Here is a 20258-nt window from a genome sequence, read left to right on the forward strand (position 1 = left end):
CCCGGAAGAAAAGATACCAGCAGCTAAGGGGATTGGGAAGGGCCCCTTGAAGAAGGGCCTGACTTGAGTCTTGAGGGAATCCAGTAACTAAGAGGCAGAGGTGAGGGGGGGAGATGTCTTTGAATGTCCTCTCATCCCTCTGAACAAAATTTTATCCTGCAGACAACGGGGAACCACTGAAGATGGGGTAAAAAGCTAAGCAGAACTCCTTAGGTAGTTTATTTTGGCAGTAGTGTGAAGGATAGACTGATGGAGGCAGGATGGTCCAATGGAAAGAACATACTCTTAAGGGCAGATGACATGGACTTAAATTCCATCTCTGACAATCATTACAACCAGGACTCGGTTTCCTCAATTGTAAATGATGAATTAGACTCAGTGGTTTCAGAAATTCCTCTAGGAGGAGGGACATGGAGGCAGAGAGACCCATTAGGTCAGTAATCCATGTGAGAATCACAGAATCTGAGCACTGGAAGGGACCTCAGAGGCCACACAGGAAAGGCACACTGAACACCTGGTTCTCCAGCCTCCATGGGGGGGGGGGGGAACCTTCCCACAGCCAATTTACCTTTGCACAGTCCTCATTGTCGGGAAGCCTCAAATTGCCTCTTTGCTCACCCATTGCTCCTGGCTCTGAACAAAAAAGTCTAGTTTTTCTGCTGCTTGACAGTCCCTCAGAGACTTGAAGCTCATGTCCCTCTGAGAGAGTAATGAGACCCCGGATCTTGGCCATGGCTGTGTGAAACCTGATGACAAGAGCTACTTGTGAAATCTGAGTCCTGGATTTACATCTAGGCTCTATTGCTTTCTACCTATAAAACCATAAAAAAGCCCTGACTCTTCTTTGAGACTCAGTTTCCTCATCTGTTAAATGGATGAATTTGAGAGAAGAACTAGTGTTTGTTTATATGGGACATAGGGTTCCTTCCAACAATCCTGTGAGGTAGAGTTATTATTTCCTACTCATTCCCTAGGGTTATTATTTTATTGTTTTTCCTGCTTTATAGAAGGGAAACTGGGGTCCAGAAGCTTAATTAACACAACTACTAAGTATTTGAGGCAAGATTTTAATTCAGTTCTTCCTGACTCCCAATCCAGCGCCCTGTTCACTCTAACATCCCGTCCATCTGTCCATCTGGGAGTGGAAATGGGAAGAGTATCCAGAGGTCCCATCAATAGGGCTTAACTAACGGGATTAGATAGGGAAGGTGAAGGAGAGAGCTCTGGGTCTGGAGCTAGGATGGGAGGATGAAGGCACCCACTACAAACAGAGGCAGTAGGTATTTGGGGGGGGGCGGTGACCTCAGTGTGGGCATTAAAGTTTTGGTCGGGCACCGAGGTGCTGCTGATTCACTCGGAGGAGGGCCCAGGGTGGAGACTGGGGGATGCAGGGAAAAGAGGAGGACCCCACTTTGGATCCTGGGTGGAGGCAGCAGAAATGAGCATTATCCAAAGCATTTCCTCCTGGAGCCATCAACAGCTGCAGTATTCTGGGGGCCCTGGCTAGCCAGGGCTTCCAATGGGCATCTGGAAAATAAGCGGAAATCCGAGGATGGGCTGAGGCCTTGTGGGGGGAACACATGACTCACAGGGGTCGGGGGCTCGATGCCCTCAGGCATCTGCATCATCTGGCACAAACCAGGTTGGCTCAGGGCCATCGGGGGCTGGGGGTGGTAGGATAGGCGAAAGAAAGAACTGATCCTGAGGAGCCTCGATAGGAATATTGTCAGCCTCAGAGTCTCCTGGGCATGAGCTTCACAAGAAAGACTCCCTTTTCCATCTCCTGGCTTTAGCTGATAAGCTCAGAGATCCCTCCCCTGCTCTTCTTTCTTCAACTGGGAAAAAGCTAACAAGGCAGGGCAGCAAGGAGGCTGTGATTTGGGGAACAGCAACAACTGTTATTTCTTCATCCAGACCAAAAAAAAAATTGGTTATTGATATATTTTTACCAGACCTGGAATTGCACTGATAGGAGATGCTTCCATTAGGGAAACTCCCTCTACCAATGCAGATCAGCAACTGTTCTGTGATTTATAGTCTTAGAAGGTTGGCTGGGGCATTAGAGGTAGAGTGCCATGGAGGGCATCTGAGTCACAGGTAATGGAGGCAGAAACAAGAGAGATATTGGTATCAGAGTGTCGGAGTACACTTGGACAGGAAGAGTCTGGGAAGGAAGGAGGGAGGGAAGGAAAGAAGGAAGGAAGGAAGAGAAGAAGGGAGGGAGGGAGGGAGGAAGGAAGGAAGGAAGGAAGGAAGGAAGGAAGGAAGGAAGGAAGGAAGGAAGGAAAAAAGGAAGGGAGGGAGGGAGGAAGGAAGGAAGGAAAAAAGGAAGGGAGGGAGGGAGGAAGGAAGGAAGGAACAATATGCATTTATTAAGTGCCTATTTTATATAATACATAGAAACATATTACCAAAATGAGAGAAACTTAGGGTGAGAGGGAAGGACCTCAATAAAAAATGAATGAACAAATAAATGAACGAATGAATCAAGAGTTGTACAAAAGATTTCTCCTATCACTGAGTGAAGAGAGGCTGGCTCCCTGGACTTCAGGCTGAGACAATAAAAGCGCAGTAGCCATTTTGGAGCAGTGGAAAGATGAGGCCCTTGGAGCCCGAGGGTCTAGTTTCAAATCTTGGTTCTGCTCCCTACTCCCTGTGTACCGAGCAGGTCACAGCCTCGTGTCTGTCTCCTCAACAATCAGCTCAAGGGCTGGACTAAAAGGTCCCTCGATGATTCATTGATCCCGTGGCACAACTAGGTGTATCCCCTTGCCCTGTGAGGCTCTGGGCACTGTCTATGCCAGAAGGAGAGGAGTCCCCGATGTTCTCAGGGTATTGCGTCAGACTGGGCCCTGGCTCAAGCAGCCAGCAGAGAAGAGTTTGGCTCTTCCTTTTAAATGCCGCGGCCCCTTCCTTTCCCTCTCTGGGCTTTCTTGCCTAAGGTTCGAGCCCTTCCCTTGGCGTTCACCAGGTGTGACCTTATGCCGGTCACTGAAACCTGTCTGAACTCAGTTTCCTCAGCTAGGCCAGGGCTGGCCCAGTGCCCGGCCCAAGGGAGGTGCCTAATGGATGCCTGAGCAATTGTTTGATTCAAATGAAGCAACAAAACCCCGGCTCTCAAGCTGATACCACAAAAAGAGGCTGGAGTCTCCCCTTTGATGCTTATTACCTATCCAGCCTTGAGCCACTTCTCAGGGCCTCAGTTTCCCCATCTGTCCAATGACGGGTCAGCCCAGAGATGCCACAAGTCTGGGACCCCTGTGCTCCCCACCTCCCTCCCTGACCTCCCCCTACCCCTCTCCTTCCCAGGTGTGCAGGAGGCGTGAGTCAGGCTGACAGCAGGCCTCCGCCCCGGGGCTGGTAACTCTATGCTTCCTCACCCCCGTCTCCCAGAACTCCCAGAGCCCGAGGGGACAGGCCCTGCAAGGGGAGGGGAAGGGATGTTGTCAGTCCTAAAGCCTTCTTCAAACTGGCTCCAGACAAGGCTCCCAGGTGCCCCTGCGGTTCCCTTCCTGCTCTGGGCAGGCCTGAGCCAAATTCCCCGGACCATGACTGCCCCTCTGATAACCCTTCCCTCCCTGCTCCTCCCTTCCGAGCCAGCAGCTCCTAGTTCCCGGCTCCTTGGGAAGCTCTTCTTCTAAAACTTAACTATCTCCCTTTCTCCATAAGTAATGGGATCCCAAAAGGCCAGGCTGGAAAGGAGAGAAACCAAGCCAAAGGAAAGAAGATCTAAGAGTGAAATTCCGGGCCCAGCGGGGGGAGATATTTGGGGAGAAGCGAGGGTCGTTGCCCCCCTTCAGAACCTCCTCCTCCCACCTAGGCTCCCACCCTAGTATTCCAGGCAGATAATGTGAAGCAGGAACGTGCAGGCTGTGGAGGTCGGAGGCTGGGGGCCTCCACTGGGAAGGGGCAAGGGGGGCCAGCAAGAAAGAGAAGCCTCCTTCTGGAGCCTCTCGGGTTCCTTCTTGAATCCAGGCTGACATGCAGTGGGGAGGGGCAGGGGGTGACTCACTGCCCCCCCCCCGAGGCGGCTTTAGACGATGGGGACTGAGCAAGGGCTGGGGGGCAGGTGGGCAGCCACCGGCAGCGTGTCTGTCTCGCTGGGGGGGATGTGGTGGGTCGTGTAGCGTTTCCCAATGAAGGAGCCGACATAGAGCTGCTCAGGAGGGGCTGGGTCCTCGGGCCACCAAAGGCTGGAGCTGGGGAAGCAGACAACAAATATCTGGTAAATAAGCGCCCGCTCCTGCCCAAACAGGAGCCATCTCCTGCCCCCAGGGAGCTTCCTGTCTAGTCCCCACCATAGAGAACTGTCTGGTTTTGGACTCCCAGGCCTTGAGGTCCAACCTTCCCACTAGCACGCTACAGGGCTATGAAGTCCCCTTCCACCTAGAGATATCTGAACCTCTGTCATTTGCTCTCCCGTTTCTTTCTTTGCTCTCCAGTTTCTTTCTTTCTTTCTTTCTTCCTTTCTTTCTTTCTTCCTTCCTTCCTTCCTTCCTTCCTTCCTTCTTTTCTCTTTCTTTCTTCCTTCCTTCCTTCCTCTTTCTTTCTTCCTTCCTTCCTTCCTTCCTTCTTTTCTCTTCCTTCCTTCTCTTTCTTTCTTTCTTTCTTTCTTTCTTTCTTTCTTTCTTCTTTCTTCTTTCTTTCTTTCTTTCTTTCTTTCTTTCTTTCTTCCTTCTTCCTTCCTTCCTTCCTTCCTTCCTTCTTTTCTCTTTCTTTCTTCCTTCCTTCCTTCCTCTTTCTTTCTTCCTTCCTTCCTTCTTCTTCTTCTTCTTCTTCCTTCCTTCCTTTTTCTTTCTTTCTTTCTTTCTTCTTTCTTTCTTTCTTTCTTTCTTTCTTTCTTTCTCTCCCCCACTCCTCTCTCTCTTTCTTTCTTTCTTCTTGGGGTTAAATGACTTGCTCAGGGTCATGCAGCTAGGAAGAGTTAAGTGTCTGAGGCTGAATCTGACCTCAGGACAGGTGCTCTATCCATTGCCCTATCAAGCTGCCCCTGGCCTCCAGTTTCAAACCCTGTAAAATGACTCAGTGGCTCAATGCTATGATCCCAAACCTCTCTGTGCCTCAACGAAGGGGCTGAATTAAATGGCCTCTTCCCGGTAGGGACCTCCTTGATAAGAGAGTCTTTCTAAGGTCTGAGGGAGGTGGGGAAGCTTCCAGGATGAACTCAGATTTGAGTTGGGCTTTCAAGGACGAGTAGGATTCTGGGGGATGTTTGGCCACAGGAAACTGCAGGAGCAAAGACCTGGAAATGGGAGAATGTGGAACGTGTGGGCAAGTACATCCGAGATTCAGTGAACAAGTATGTATTAGGAGCCTATAGCAGGGCGGCTCCATGGCACACTGGAGACAGCATCAGCCCTTGAGACAGGAGGCCCCGAGTTCAAATTTAGCCTCACTAACACTTCTTGGTTGTGTCACTCAATCCCAATTGCCTTACAACAACAGCCACAAAAATAGCAGGCACTGGGCTAGGAAACAAGCATGAAACACTTCCTATTCACCATCAGAAAATGTCCATGAGGGGGGCGGGGATGTGGGAAGGACATTAATTTAAAAGTGGAAATAAAAATAAAATGACTATTTTCCAAATAAATAACAAAAAATTAAAACAAATTCGAATTGGATATTTTTAGCATGTTTAACATATATTGAATGACTTGCCATCTAGGGGAAGGGGTGGGGGGAAGGGGGGATTGGAACACAAGGTTTTGTAAAAGTCGGTGTTGGAAAATTATCTTTGCATATGTTTTGGAAATAAAAAACTTGAATAAAAAATTAAATTAAAAGAAAAAAGTTATTGTCATAAAATCAAATGGAATTGGGAAATAGCGCTGGACCTCTGGCCTAAGGCCAGGGCAAAGCCTGCGCTTTCACTTGTAGAGGAACTCCCAGGAAGGAAATTCCTTGTACCAGAACAAATTGTGCCTTAGAATTTTAGATTTGGGCTGGGCCCTGAAAGGTTAAAGGTCTTCCTTCTGATGTGTGTCAGAGGCGGCCTTGAGCCCAATTTGCTGCTGACTTCAAGGCCAGTTCTCCAGCACACGTGCCACCGGCTTTCCTGGTACACTGGCGGAGCTTAATAATTGCTCGGTGATGGCCTAGGGTCTGATTCTAGTAGAAGAGTCCCTTTCCTGGACCATCCATAAGAGAAAATGCAGGTTGGTACTGCCCCCTGGTGGCTGATCCCAGCCCTGCAGCCCTTCCAGCACGGACAGCTCCCGCCTGGGTCTTCTCCCGGGGTCCTCCTCCGCATTATCCGAACGCGCCCGGACCCGGCGGGAAGAACAAGGCGAGAAGCTGCAGGAATTAATGCGAAATGTGCTTCCCTCTCTGGGTCCCCACGACCCCGGGGGTCCAGGAAACCCAAACCTGAGGGTCCGGGGGTGGGGGGAGCGGCTGACGGACGGAATGGGGGAGCCCCAGGGGAGCATCTGAGGGGGTGGGGAGGGAAGAGGGGGGAAGCCCCATCGCTCCCAGGAAAGCCGGCTCTACGCAAATCCTGGCCCTGAACAAATAACAGCCTCCCCCGGAGCCTCAGTTTCCAAATCTGTCAGCTCTGGTTCTGGCCTGATCCCTCCCAGCCCACGCTGACTAGGGGCCGAGGGCGGTCCTGCGCCAGGACTCAGGGACTCACAACTGGACCGTGGAGGCCACGAAGAAGGCGAGCACCAGGAGGCCAGCCAGGACGGACAGGATGGAGGTTATGACAATCATGCAGCCGCTCCTCCTGCCGGGCCACGTGTCAATGCTGCTGGGGGCCCGCCCTGGAGAGAAGTGGGGGGAGCAGGAGGGGGAGGGGAGACAGGAAGGGGAGGGTGGGAGAATGGGGGACGGGGGGAGGGAGGAGGAGGGTGAGAGAATGGGGAAGAAGCAGGAGGGGGAGAGGAGACAAGGAGGAGGAGGGTGAGAGAATGGGGGAGAAGCAGGAGGGGGAGAGGAGACAAGGAGGAGGAGGGTGAGAGAATGGGGCACAGGGGGGAGGGAAGAAGCAGGAGGGGGAGGGGAGACAGGAAGGGGAGGGTGGGAGAATGGGGGCAAGGATGGGAGGATGGGGGCAGGGGGAGGAAGTCGGGGATAGGAAGAATGGGAGAAGATTTACATGAACTGATGCAAAAGGAGTGGGCAGAACCATTGTACTGCCTAACCTAAGTCAGATTTCATGTTTACTATCTCAGGGAAGACAGAGGAACATGGAGAGGCGGGTGCCATATGCCGATGGAGGGACAGAACAGTGACCGGAGGAGGAACCCAGGCCTGAGTTCAAACTCCATTTCTGATGCTTAGGGACGACACTTAACGTCTCTGAGCCTCAGTTTCCCCATCTGTAAGATAGAGAGGTTGGACTGGACATTCTCTGAGGTCCCTTCTAAGCTCTGGAATTACCAGTTGGGCTTTGAAGAACAGGCCAGAATGCCCACGATACAGAACAGAAAGGACGTTCCGGGTGCGGGGGGCAGACCGAACAAGGGCGTTCCCACTAACGTGGCACAAAAGGGGACCCTGAGCTCCCGGATTACTCGGGTGACCTTTGGGTGACCAAGCCAGCTGTACGAGAAAGGGACCTTTTCTCCTCTCAAGGGAAGACGCCGTCCCAGACGCCGAGACCTACCTTGGTTGAGAGTGATCGGGTCAGACCACCGTGTCTCGGCCTTGGGCTGGCCGTTGGAGTCCATCACAAGAAACTTCACACTGGGGAGGAATTGAGACAGTCAGTGTAGGAGAGTCGGAGGTTCTGAGCCTGTCGGGGACCTTAGACTTCTTGGAAGCCCGACCACCACGAGTTGGTCAGATGCCATCCTGCATCGTTGGGATTCGGTGGGAATTCCCGGCTTCTCTCTCCAGCGAGGGGAGATTTAGTCTCTGGAGCCCTTCCTTGACTGTCCCAGATCCCATCCATCTCCCCTTCCTCAGAATCCTAAGGTAGTTATTGTCTATTACGTAGAGCTCAATCTGCCTGTTCAACTACAAGCTTCTCAAGGGCAGGCGTAATGCCAAAGGATCCTAGATTTGGAATTGAAGGAATCTAACCATCTAGTACAGTACTCCCATTTTACAGATGAGGAAACTGATTTCATCACTGGACAGTGGGTTTTTTTCATGATCTCACAGATACAGACTAGGAAGGCTCTTGGAGACCTTGAATCCAACCACCAAGGAAATAGAGGCCCAGAGATATGATGTCACGCTGGCAGATGATGTCAGTGTTAGAACTCAACCGGCCTGGGACTCAAGTTCATGGGCGCCATGTTGGCAGTGCTCTCCCCTCTCCCTTCTCTTACCTTCTGTCCACTGGCCCCTGCCCCTCACTCTCTATCTGCACCCACTGGTCCAGTAAAGAAAGCTGCATACTAATTCATGGCTCAAAACTTGAACCAGTAAGAATTGGGAATGGAGAGATGCCCATCCATTGGGGAATGGCCGAACAAGTTGTGGTAGATGATTGTGATGAAATGCTACTGTACTATAACAAATGACAAACCGGATGATGTCAGAAAAACCTGGGAAAAAACTGATACAAAGTGAGTGAGCAGAAGCAGGAGAACATTGTACAGTCACAGTAACACTGTGCCACGATCAACCGGGAACGACTTCCATCTTCTCAGAAACGCTATCCATCTCCACGGAAAGAACCGATGGAATCTTTTTTGGTTCTGGTTTTCTTCCATAAAATGACTAATATGTCATTTGGCAGATTTTATGTTTACTATCTCAGGGAAGGGGAAAGAGAAGAAAGAAAGGCTAGAACCTGAAACTCAAAACCTAAAAAATCCCCGATGTTACAAATTGTTTTTCCATGTAATCGGAGAAAAACAAAATATTATTTTTAAAAATTATATATTTTATAATAAAATAATATATGACACAATAAATAAAATACAACACAATAAAAGAACAAAACTTGAACCAGTCCCCTCCTCACCTTGGACACAGGATCCCAAATCTAAAGAAGGAGGGATCTTAGGGATCTAGTCCAATGTAAGCATTTCAGGATCCCAAATCTAAAGAAGGAGGAGTCTTAGGGATCTAGTCCAATGTAAGCATTTCAGGATCCCAAATCTAGAGAAGGAGAGGTCTTAGGGATCTAGTCCAGTATAAGTATTTCAGGATCCCAAATCTAGAGAAGGAGGGGTCTTAGGGATCTAGTCCAATGTAAGCATTTTAGGATCTCAAATCTAGAGGAGAGGTCTTAGGGATCTAATCCAATGTAAGTATTTCAGGATCCCAAATGTAGAAAAAGAGGGGTCTTAGGGATCTAGTCCAATGTAAGCATTTCATTTACCGTTTTTTTAGCTTTTTATTTTCAAACTATATGCATAGTTTTCAACACTCACCCTTGCAAAACCGTGTGTTCCAAACTTTTTCCCTCTCTTCTCCCCACCCCTTCCCTTAGACAAGACATATGTTAAACATGTGCAATTCTTCTGCACATATTCATTTACTTTTTAAAAACTGATTTTTATTGATGCCTTAGTACTGATGCCTCCAAAAAGTAAAAGAAAAGCAATAAAACTTAACAATAACTATGTCTGACAATGAATACAACCTGTTTTCTCATCTGTAAAATGATGCTAATAGTAGCACTTTTCTCTGGGCCTGTTCATGTTATCATAGATTATGAGCTGGAATGGACTCCAGAGGCTATAGAGATCATACTTCTCAAATTTACAGATAAGGAAACTGAGGCAGACAAAAGTCAAATGACTTTCCCAAGATCACACAGTTAATAAATATCTGAGGCAGTATTTGAAGTCAGGTTTTCCTGGCTCCAAATCCAGTGATCTCTCCACTATACCTGTGAAGATCAAATGATATAGCATGAAAAAAGATATTGCAAGCCTTGAAGTGCTCTATAAATGTTGTGGTTGTTCTGTCTCTTGGCAAAAATACTGGCTTGGTTTACCACTTCCTTCTCCAGCTCATTTTATAGATGAAGAAACTGAGACAAACAGGGGGAAGTGACTTGCTCAAGATCACACAGTACTAAGTATCTGAGAATGAATTTGAACTCAGGTCCTCCTGACACCAGAGCTGGTGCTTTAGTCACTGTGCCCACTTAGCTGCTCATTGATAAGTATTGGCTAGCTACTCTGTATATTGGTCTCTTTTCTGGTTCTTTTTATCAGTTCATTAAAATTTTCCCAAATGTTTTTGAGTTCCTCAAAGAAATAATTTCTTATAACACAATAATATTTCCTTCTAAAATATATAGAGAATTGACTCAAACCATTCTCTAATTGATAAATGGTCAAAGGATAGGAACAATTTTCAGATGAAGAAATTAAAACCATTTCTAATCACATGAAAAATGCTCTAAATCACTATTAATCAGAGAAATGCAAATCAAAACAATTCCAAGATATTTCTACACACCTCTCAGATTGCTTAAGTTCACAGGAAAAGATAATGATGAATGTTGGAGGGGATGTGGAAAAACTGGGACACTAATACATTGTTGGTGGAGTTGTGAAGTGATCCAACCATTCTGGAGAACAAATGCCCGAAAGTCTATCAAAATGTACATACTCTTTGATCAAGCAGTGTCTTTATCGGGCCTGTATCCCAAAGACCTCATAAAGGAGGGAAAGGGACCCACATGTGCAAAAATGTTTGTGGCGGCCCTTTATATAGTGGCAAAAAACTGGAAACTGAGTGACTGCCCATCAGTTGGAGAATGTCTGAATAAGTTATAATATGTGAATGTTATAGAATATTATTGTTCTATAAGAAATGATTTCAGAAAGGCCTGGGGAGACTTACATGAACTGATGCCGAGTGAAGTAAATAGAAGCAAGAGAAGAACATTGTACAAGGCAACAACAACCTGCCATGATCAATGCTGATGGATCTGGCTCATTTCAATAATGAGATGATTCAGGTCAATTACAATAGACTTGTGATGAAAAGTGCCATCCACATCCAGAGAGAGAATTATAGAGGTTGAATGTGGATCGCAACATAGCATTTTTACTCTTTTTGTTGTTCTTTGTTTGCTTGTTTTTTCTTTCTCATTTTTTCCTTTTTGATCTGATTTTTCTTGTGCAGCACGATAATTGTGGAAATATGTATAGAAGAATTGTACATGTTTAACATATATTGGATTATTTGCTGTCTAAGGGAGGGGATAGGGAGAAAGGAGGAAGAAAAAAATTGGAACACAAGGTTTTGCAAGGGTGAATATTGAAAACTATTTATGCATGTATTTTGAAAAGAAAGAGCTAAAAAATAATATCTCATTACATTCATATACAGAGATGAAAGCTTGCATTTATAGAGCTTACAACTTGCAAAGCATCTGGCACGTGTTATGTCATCTGTTCCTCACAGCAACCTGGGAGGTAGGTGCTTTGATTAGTCCCATTTTACAGATGAGGCATCGCTAAAATAGATCACAGTTTATTCAGCCATGCTCCAACCAATCAGTATCCTTCTTGCTTCTAGTTCTTTGATAAAAGAAAAAGGCTGCTATGTATGAAAATGGAATTGCACAAGGGACCTTTTATTGTCTATAACTTTGGCGAAGATAGGGATTATTAGGTCAAAGGATAATTATTTTCGCCAACATTTCCAGAATGGCTGGGCCAGTTCATAGCTCCACCAATAATGTATCAGTTTGCCTTTCTTCCCATAGCTGACTATGGGAAGTCCAACACTGACTGTATTTATTTTTACCTTACCCGCCAGCTTGCTGCCATCCTCTCCTTTTGCAGAGGAGGAAGCCGAGGGCCACAGGCTTAAATCTGAACCAGAGCCCATGTGTCCTGACTCTCAGGTTAGACCTTTTTTTTACTGTGCTTTGTAGAACCTAAATGAGAGACAGTTGAGCTGCCAGGACCACAGAGAGTCAGGGCTGGTTTTCCCAGGAGACCAGAACAGTGGGACTCACCTGTAAGGGCCGGGGGCCGGGAGAGGAGCATTACAATACTCCTGACTTAGATTTTGGAGGCAGTTGGTATCACTGCCCACACGGAGAACGGCAATGTCTCTTTCCTCACATGGGTAAAAGTCAGGAGACAGCTTCAAGGTCATGTAGTAAAAGTTTGTTGGCAGGTTGGTGTAGGAGGGGATCTCGGCTGCAGTTTTAGGGTTCTGGAAATTCTTGGTGGCTACAAGTAGGAGAGAAGGGGGGACCTTAGCAAGTCCCAGGATTGGCCCCGATCTAGTTATGGGAGACCCTCATTCCTTCTCACTTGGACCCTCTATCAAGTACCCTTTTCTAGAGGCTAGATTAAGTAGGACTCAGTCACTGTGATAATCCCCTCATTGCCATTGGATGTTTTGACTTTAAGATGCCCTCCCACATAGAAATTGTTTTGGGTTATTTAAGGAGGAGAGAATGAATCCCTAATGATTGAATTTCTGACTTAAAAAAGTTGGGGCCTGAGGCCGTCCTCTGGTGGGCATCTGTCTACGTCACCTTCCGGTAAGACCCAGCCAGTGCTGGGAGAATCCGCCTTCCCCCCCTCCCCAGCCCACCAGACGCACCGTTGCTGAAAGCTACCACCAGCCAGATGGCATCTGTTGAGTTGGCGTGCTCTGTGAAGACGCATCTGGGTTGATCCAGGGAGAAGGTGGTGGAAGTGACCTTCCCTTCAAGGGCCTGGGAGGAGATCTGGGGAGTGTACAGGATCTGATCTGCAGAAAACCAGAGCGGGGGGAGGGGACTCTGGGGGATGCTCCCAACCAAGGGATCTGGACCCAGCCCTTCCCAACTCCAGGCCCAGTGCCTCATCCATGACACCACAGGGCCTCCCTGGTGGGCTCCTCGGTGCCATCTCCTTTGGGCTGGGTAGGCTCGGGATCAGGGTTTCGATCCTGTCACCCCCTGGGCCATCAACCACAAAATGAGGGATAGGTCCTTTCCAGCTTGGCCCCTAACCCTTTGAACCCCAGACCACCTCAACCATATTTGTGCCTCATCTCCCCCTCCCCACCCCACCCCCCCAGCTTCCTGCTTCCTGCCTCAAACTCAGACCTGGGAAAGCTTAAAAAGGCCAAGATCTCCCACTGCCTCCTGGGCCATCTCCAGGCAGCTTGGTCTCTATCTGGCCAGTGGACCCGGATGGAAAAGACTCGGAGGGAAAAGCGAGGCCGATGACCTTGCCCAGCCTCCCTCACTTCAGTCCAACCCATTCTCACGTCCTGGCGTCCCCTTCCCGATGTCACAACAGCAGGACAAACAACCACATTCCCTCTGTCCAGAGGAGAGAGTTCTGCTTCAGCACTCACCGGCAGGGACAGCTCCTCAGTGGGATTCCACAGCCCTGCCCTCCTTAGGACACGCGTGGGACTCCCACCCACAGGGGGACCATCTCCTCTCCTCCGGCCTAACCAAACTGCGGTGCTCAGGAAAGGCGGCTGCCGGCCAGCATCTCCCCATCAACACTGGCATTTCTACGGCATGTGTACGGGGCCAGCTCATTTAATTATAGCTAAGGTGCATCTCGCGCCCGCTGTGTGCTGAGTGCTTTCCAGGTATTATCTCTGTGGACACTCACAATGACCTCTGGGAGAGAAGGGACGTTATTACCCCCATTTTACAGGCAAACAGGAGAAGTGACTTCCCAGAAGAGTCAAGTGTCTGAGGTTAGATTCAAATTCAGTTCTTCATAAGTCCAGGTCTAGCCTTTCTTTAATTATTATGACTAATAATAAAATAAATAATATATAATATAACATGATATAATATGATATAATGCAATATAATACCATACAATATAATATAATGTAATATAATATATAATAAATGTAATTTAACATAATATATAATAAATATAATGTAATGTAATATAGTAAAAGATAATTAGTGCCTTAGTCCTAATATAACAAGAACCTAGAGCTGGAAGGAACCTTAAGGGCCATCAAATCTACCTCCTTCTACAGATACAGAAGCTGTCTCTCATCCTCTAATGTTTATTCTACTCTTTTCTCCTTGTTAGGGAGGACCCAAGTGAAAGGGTTGCTGATGGAGGGAGGAAGAAGAAGAGAGGCTGAGAGGGCCCCTCCTAATTTTATATAATATAATATAACATAATATAATATAATATATAATTCCTGTTCTATATAGCTGGGCAGCATGTACTTCTCGTGCCTTCCATAAATCTCAAGAGCCAGTGGACCATGGGGCACGCATGGGGCAGCCCAGGAATCAAACATTTATCAGCTCCAACAACTGGTCTTTCTTGTCCCTGTGACCCTCGGCCTACTTTCTCTCTTCATGGCTGATCTCAGGCACTTTGCAGCAAACACTTCGCAGGAAAAGATAGGATCTTGGATCTGGAAGGGACCTCAGAAGGCCGTCAGATCCAGCCCCCTCATACAGATGGGGAAACCGAGGCCAGGAAGTAAGGTGAGATTTGTCAAAGGTCACGCTGGTGGGCAGTGACCGAGACAGGACAATCCAGGAGGATGCATTTCAGAGACCCCAGACTCAAGGTATCCTAGGCTACCCGTGCGATGGAGACGGCATTTAGGAATAATTTGGTGTCGTAGAAGGAGCCCCAGAAGACTTGGGAGCTTGGGAGATAGTAGGTTTGGGGGTTGGGTTTTTTTTAATATTTTCATCTTTTCTTTCTCTATCACCTTCACTCTGAATATCCCCAGGATTGTGCCGGAGCCAGCTCAAACCGGTTCAGGCTAGCTGCTTATTCAGTGTTCAGTGCAAGCGGATATACCCCAGAAACTGCTTTCTTTAATGGTACAGATTAAGCTTAAAAGTGTATTGTGGGGGGGGAAGTGTATTGTGGAGACAACTAGATAGTAAAGTGGATAGAGCACTGGTCCTAGAGACAGGAGGACCTGAGTTCAAATCCAGCCTCGGACACTTACTGGGTGATCCTGGGAAGGTCATTAACCCCAATTACCTTCCCCTAGAAAAGTATATTTTGGATACATTTGGATACATTTTAGGAAGGGATACGCCCTTCCTAAGTCATCTACCTACCAAGTGACTCTCTTATAACAAAGATTTTTAAAGATTACCAAAAAGCAGCACTAAATTTGATATTGTGATATTCCACATCCATAATCCCCCACCTCTGCAAAGGAGGCAAGCAGGTGCATTTCTTTGATTCCCCTCCAGGGGACCTTGGATTCTAATCCCTGCTCTGCTTTTATCTCTGTGACCTTGATTGGGCAAGTCCCCACCATGTACAGTGAAGAAGTTGTAGCAGAGAATGTTTACATTCCTTCTGGCTCTCATAGGATGTGACTGAATGCGAACCTCATAAAACCTAGAACAGGTAAGAACCCCAAATCCAGCACAGCCTCATTTTTGGAACCGAGGCCCCAGAAACTGAGGCTAATGACTAGCAGGTGGCAGAGGCAGGATTTGAATCCACCTCTTTCAACTTAAAATCTAGTGTCTTTCTGCTGCCATAGGTTGTCTTATGTGGGCAGAAAGCATTAGCTCTTTTCTTCCAGATGGGAAGAAGGAATTTGTGCTTCAGGGGAACTCTCAGAAGAACACTAAATCTGGACCCCCCGGGATCTGGGTTGGAATACCTGTTCTGTTCTTGAGCAAATCCATTTCCTCAGTTTTCCCCTCTGTAAAATGAGAGGGTTGGACCAGAGGGCCTCAGTGTACTGTCCAGCTCTGGCTCTATTATCCTCTGAACCTCTCTAAGACTCAGTTTCCCCAACTGTGAAGTGAAGTATGAACGCTGATCTACCCTCCTTAGCACACCTGGCTTGTCTACAGAATTTTACAGACTACATGACCTCTGGGTCTAGAATCTTGACACACTTGACTTTGTTTACAGAATTTTACAGACTATGTGACCTCTGGGTCTAGAATCTTGACACACTTGACTGTTTACAGAATTTTACAGACTATGTGACCTCTGGGTCTAGAATCTTGACACACTTGACTGTTTACAGAATTTTACAGACTATGTGACCTCTGGGTCTAGAATCTCAGCACATAACTGGATTATCTACAGAATTTTACAGACTGTATGACCTCTGGGTCTAGAACCTTGACACCCCTGGCTTGTCTATAGGATTTTACAGATTACGTGACCTCTGGGTCTAGCTCCTTGACACACTTGACTTTGTCTACAGGATTTAATAGGCCACATGACCTCTGGGTCTAGAACCTCGACACCCTTAGCTTGTTTACAGAATTTTACAGACTAAGTGACCTCTGGGTCTAGAACCTCGACACCCCTGGGTTATTTACAGAATTTTACAGACTACGTGACCTCTGGGTCTAGAACCTCGACACCCCTGGGTTATTTACAGAATTTTACAGACTATGTGACCTCTGGGTCTAGAACCTCGACACCCCTGGGTTATTTACAGAATTTTACAGACTACGTGACCTCTGGGTCTAGAACCTCGACACCCCTGGGTTGTTTACAGAATTTTACAGGCCACATGACCTCTGGGCCTGGATCCTCAGCACACTTGGCTCATTTACAGAACGGTCCCATACAGGGATTAATTCAAACTGAACTCAGACAGGGCTTGTCCCCTGGGGGGGACCTATGTTATGGAGCTCCTGCATGGAAAAGAAAAACTAAAAATAATCTGTTTCCTTAAATACAGCTCCCCACCCCCGATGGCGCATTTATTTTTATAAGGTCATGTCTTCATAGCAGTTGAAAGTTTATAAGGCGCCTTGTGGGAAACAACCTTCGGGTTAAGTAGCACAAAAAGCATCCCCGTTTTGCAGGGGAGATACTGAGTTCCTCGTCCAGTCTCATTTTGTGAGTGTCAGAGCTCCGAGTCAGGGGCCGACTGAGGCCGGCAGGGTATCGGAGCCTCAGTCCCCGGGGGGAGCTCTCGGAGCCCCCGGCAGCAGCACCGGAGCCTCCGTCCCAGGTCCCAGCACACTCACCCAAGCCGGTCCCGGCGTGGCTGCCCATGAGCAGCAGAAGCAGCAAGAGGCGAGGGTCCTGGGCCCGTGCCCCGGCCATAGTGGGCAAGGCTCTGACGGCGGCTCCCGCGGGGGGGTGACGGCTGCTCCTGGCCGGGTCTTCGCCCATGGGAGGCAGGCTCAGTCCGCCTCGGCTCCTCATGTGGCTCCTAAGGCGCCCCCGGCCCCCTCCCCAACAGACAGACACACGCTGGGCCCGGAGGAACGGAGCCGGAGACAAGCTGGTCGGGCAGGTTGTCCGGCGGTCCGAGGCCAGAAAAACCTGTACGGAGCACTCCTTCCCTTCCTCCTCCACTGCAGGAGGGGTCTGAGAGAGGGCACTTGGGAGGGACCAGTATCAGACGGTGCCATCCGCCTCCCGGGGGAGGGCCCTCGCTTCCTTGGGGACCCCTGGATGCCCCCGCCCCTGGAGCCCAGCCCTCCTTCTGCACCTCCAGGAGGCCAGGGCCGGGCAGTGGTGGGCAGAGCCCCCCTCCCCTCCCCCTGGCCTCTGCCTTAGCCCAGCCTTCCTAACCCCAGGTTCACCTTCACCGGGCGTTACTGAAATTCCTGGACGCTGGCACCCAGGGCTCCGGGAGCGCTCCCTTTCACCTCCCACGATTGATCATTTCCTCTCGTCTGCCCGCCCCCACCCCGGCGCCCTCCTTGGCTGCTTCTCCGCAGCCTCTCAGGCCTGGAGCCTCTTCCCAAAGTTGCTCCACAAGCAATTATTAAGCACCTACTATGCGCCAAGCGCTCAGCTCTGGCCAGTACAGAGAAAGGCAAAACCTCGGGGAGCTCCTGTCCCAAAGGGAGATTGCCAGTAGCGGGAGCTGCAGGAGGAGCCGTTCTCATAAGTGAGAGACCTCGGGCAAGTCCCAAGGCTCACTTTCCTCACCTGTAAAATAGGGACTAGATGGCCTCTGGCGACCTTAGAATCTCATGTTCTTCAATGGGCTTTCACTATCACCCGGCTCATCACACAATCTGAGACCCTGTGCTCTCTCTCTCCGATACTGAGCTTGGTGGGTAAGGAACGCCATGGGGGGCTCTGCCCCCACCCTCCCCCGATGCTGCCCAGCCTGGCCAGGGTCTCCCCGGGAAAGCGCTCAGCTGACTCGCCAACTGCCTTTAAAACAGGATTCCCCAATGCAGGGAGGGACATCGGTGATGGCCCTTTGATACCAAGGGAAGAAAAGCTGGGAAATCTCAAATCCCCTGAGTCACCTCATCAGAGTCGGAGCAGCAAGAAAGGCCCCAAATCAAGGAGTCTGAATGTCCACCAGCTGCCAGATTCCCCAGGCATGAGTCAGCCCCATTCCCCAGGTCCTGGCTCCCCTCCCTCAATGCCTGCTTCTACCTCTTTCCCACCTTCTCTGTGTCTCTTTCTGTGTCTGTCTGTCTGTCTGTCTGTCTGTCTCTTTCTTTGTCTCTCTGTCTCTGTCTGTCTCTGTCTCTCTGTCTTTCTCTGTTTCTGTCTCTCTCTGTCTCTCTGTCTCTGTCTCTCTCTGTCTCTGTCTCTCTGTCTCTTTCTCTGTCTCTGTCTCTCTCTGTCTCTCTCTATCTCTGTCTCTCTTTCTCTGTCTCTCTGTCTCTCTCTGTCTCTGTCTCTCTCTTTCTCTGTCTTTGTCTCTCTCTCTCTGTCTCCGTCTCTCTCTATCTCTTTCTCTGTATCTCTCTCTCTGTCTCTCTTTCTCTGTCTCTCTCTGTCTCTGTCTCTCTCTTTCTCTGTCTTTGTCTCTCTCTCTGTCTCCGTCTCTCTCTATCTCTTTCTCTGTCTCTCTGTCTCTGTCTCTATCTCTTTCTCTGTCTCTCTGTCTCTGTCTCTTTCTCTGTCTCTCTGTCTCTGTCTGTCTGTCTCTCTCTGTCTATCTGTCTGTCTCTCTCTCCTCTCTCCTTTCTCTCTCCCCCTTCACTGTTCCCCCAGTCTCTCTCTGTTCCCCTCACTCTGTGTTCCTCTCTTTGTCTCTCTCCCACTTTCCCTTCCCCCTCCTCCCTTTCTATTCCTCCCCCCTCTCTCCCTTCCCCTTCTCTTCCCCTCTGTGTGTGTGTGTCCCTCTCTCTCTCCTCCCTCCCCCTCCCCCTCCCTCTCTCTTTGCTGCAATGTATGTTTTATTTCAAAACGAGTCTTGACAGCACTACATCAGAAATTCTGATTTTTGACACTCACCAAAATAATCAGTTGGAAAGCCTCCTTTTTGTGCCAAAGTGCAGAAATCACTTGGTCACACGGAAATCACCGAGAACTAGAGAGAAATATTATTACAAACTCTAAGACACATTATAGCAATAAAAAAAAAAAAATTCCCAGTGCTTACTGTAATATTGCCCAGTGCAGCTGCTCCATGGTAGCCTAGAAACAAATTGTTACCCAGGTAACATTTAAAATTCAGTCATCAAGTCTACATCATTGGGTTTGTTCAAATAATATCTTATTATTATGTGGTGATCAACTGCGATGCTTTAGCTCTTCTCAGTAATGCAGGGATCCAGGACGATTCCAAAACACATGGGATGGAAAATGGCATCCATGTCCAGAGAGAGAACCATGGAGATTGAATGTGGATCAAAGCATATTCTTTTTTTGTTTGGTTGGGTTTTTTTTCCCTTGTGGTTTTTTTCCCTTTTTTATAACATGAGAAATATGGAAATAAATTTAAAATGATTATCCACATATAACCGGTATGAGTTTGCTTGCTGTCTGGGGGAGAAGGCAGGGAAGGGAAGGAGGAAAAAAATGGAACCCCAAATCTTGCAAAAATGAATGTTGAGTGAGGCAATAGACTTGTGATGGATGGAGCCGTCTACATTCAGAGAGATGGAGGCTGAATGTGTAATTTCACCTTTTTTGATTTTGTTATTTGCTTGTTTTTTTTTTTCTTTCTCATTTTCCCCCCTTTTGATTTTTCTTTCACAGCATGATAAATGTGGAAATAGATTTAGAAGAATTGCACATGTTTAACCTAAAAAAAATATTGAAAACTATTTTTACATATAATTGGAAAAATAAAATACTATCGAGAAAAACAAATAAAAATCAAAAATGTTCCCATGACCCCCTTTTTCTTTCTTTCTTTTTTTGCTATCCTAGCCTTCCTTGCTCCCAAATTGTCCTCCTTTCCAAAATGACTAAGAAGAAAAATAGAAATTTTGCAAAAAAAAAAAAAGTGAAGCAAAATAAGTTCCCACATGTGCCTGATCTAAGAATGGCTGCCTCGTTCTATTCTCTGTCAGGAGATGGAGAGCGATATCCTGGAATCATGGCTGGGCTTTGCATTGGTAAGAGTCCTAAGTCTTTTGAAGTTGTTTGTCTTTGCAATATTATTGTTTTTGCATTCACTGTTCTCCCAGTTCTGATCACTTCATTCTGCATCAGTTCAAACAAGGCTTCCTGTGTTTCCAC

General features: G+C 47.9%; 1 protein-coding gene across 1 annotated transcript; it reads right to left on the reverse strand.

Moving 5' to 3' along the window:
- Positions 1-1053: 1053 nt before the first annotated feature.
- Positions 1054-17224, reverse strand: UPK3B (uroplakin 3B). The gene is made up of 6 exons (XM_051991882.1): positions 16838-17224; positions 12484-12633; positions 11885-12104; positions 7610-7689; positions 6635-6764; positions 1054-4199 (listed from the first exon to the last, which is right to left on the reverse strand). The coding sequence occupies exons 1-6, from the start codon at positions 17016-17018 to the stop codon at positions 4034-4036; spliced, it is 927 nt and encodes a 308-aa protein (XP_051847842.1). The 5' UTR covers positions 17019-17224; the 3' UTR covers positions 1054-4033.
- Positions 17225-20258: the final 3034 nt, after the last annotated feature.

The sequence above is a fragment of the Antechinus flavipes genome, chromosome 4 (assembly GCF_016432865.1).
Source record: "Antechinus flavipes isolate AdamAnt ecotype Samford, QLD, Australia chromosome 4, AdamAnt_v2, whole genome shotgun sequence".
NCBI classification, from domain to species: Eukaryota; Metazoa; Chordata; class Mammalia; order Dasyuromorphia; family Dasyuridae; genus Antechinus; species Antechinus flavipes.

What these genes read in the sequence shown, in the direction of transcription:
- UPK3B (XM_051991882.1), bottom strand. Translation starts at nt 17,018, where the DNA reads ATGAGGAGCCGAGGCGGACTGAGCCTGCCTCCCATGGGCGAAGACCCG. An exon ending in GGTGGTAGCTTTCAGCAACG is followed by an intron (nt 12,105 to 12,483) that starts GTGCGTCTGGTG and finishes TCCTACTTGTAG; the next exon opens with CCACCAAGAATTTCCAGAAC. An exon ending in CCCGATCACTCTCAACCAAG is followed by an intron (nt 6,765 to 7,609) that starts GTAGGTCTCGGC and finishes ACTTCTCTCCAG; the next exon opens with GGCGGGCCCCCAGCAGCATT.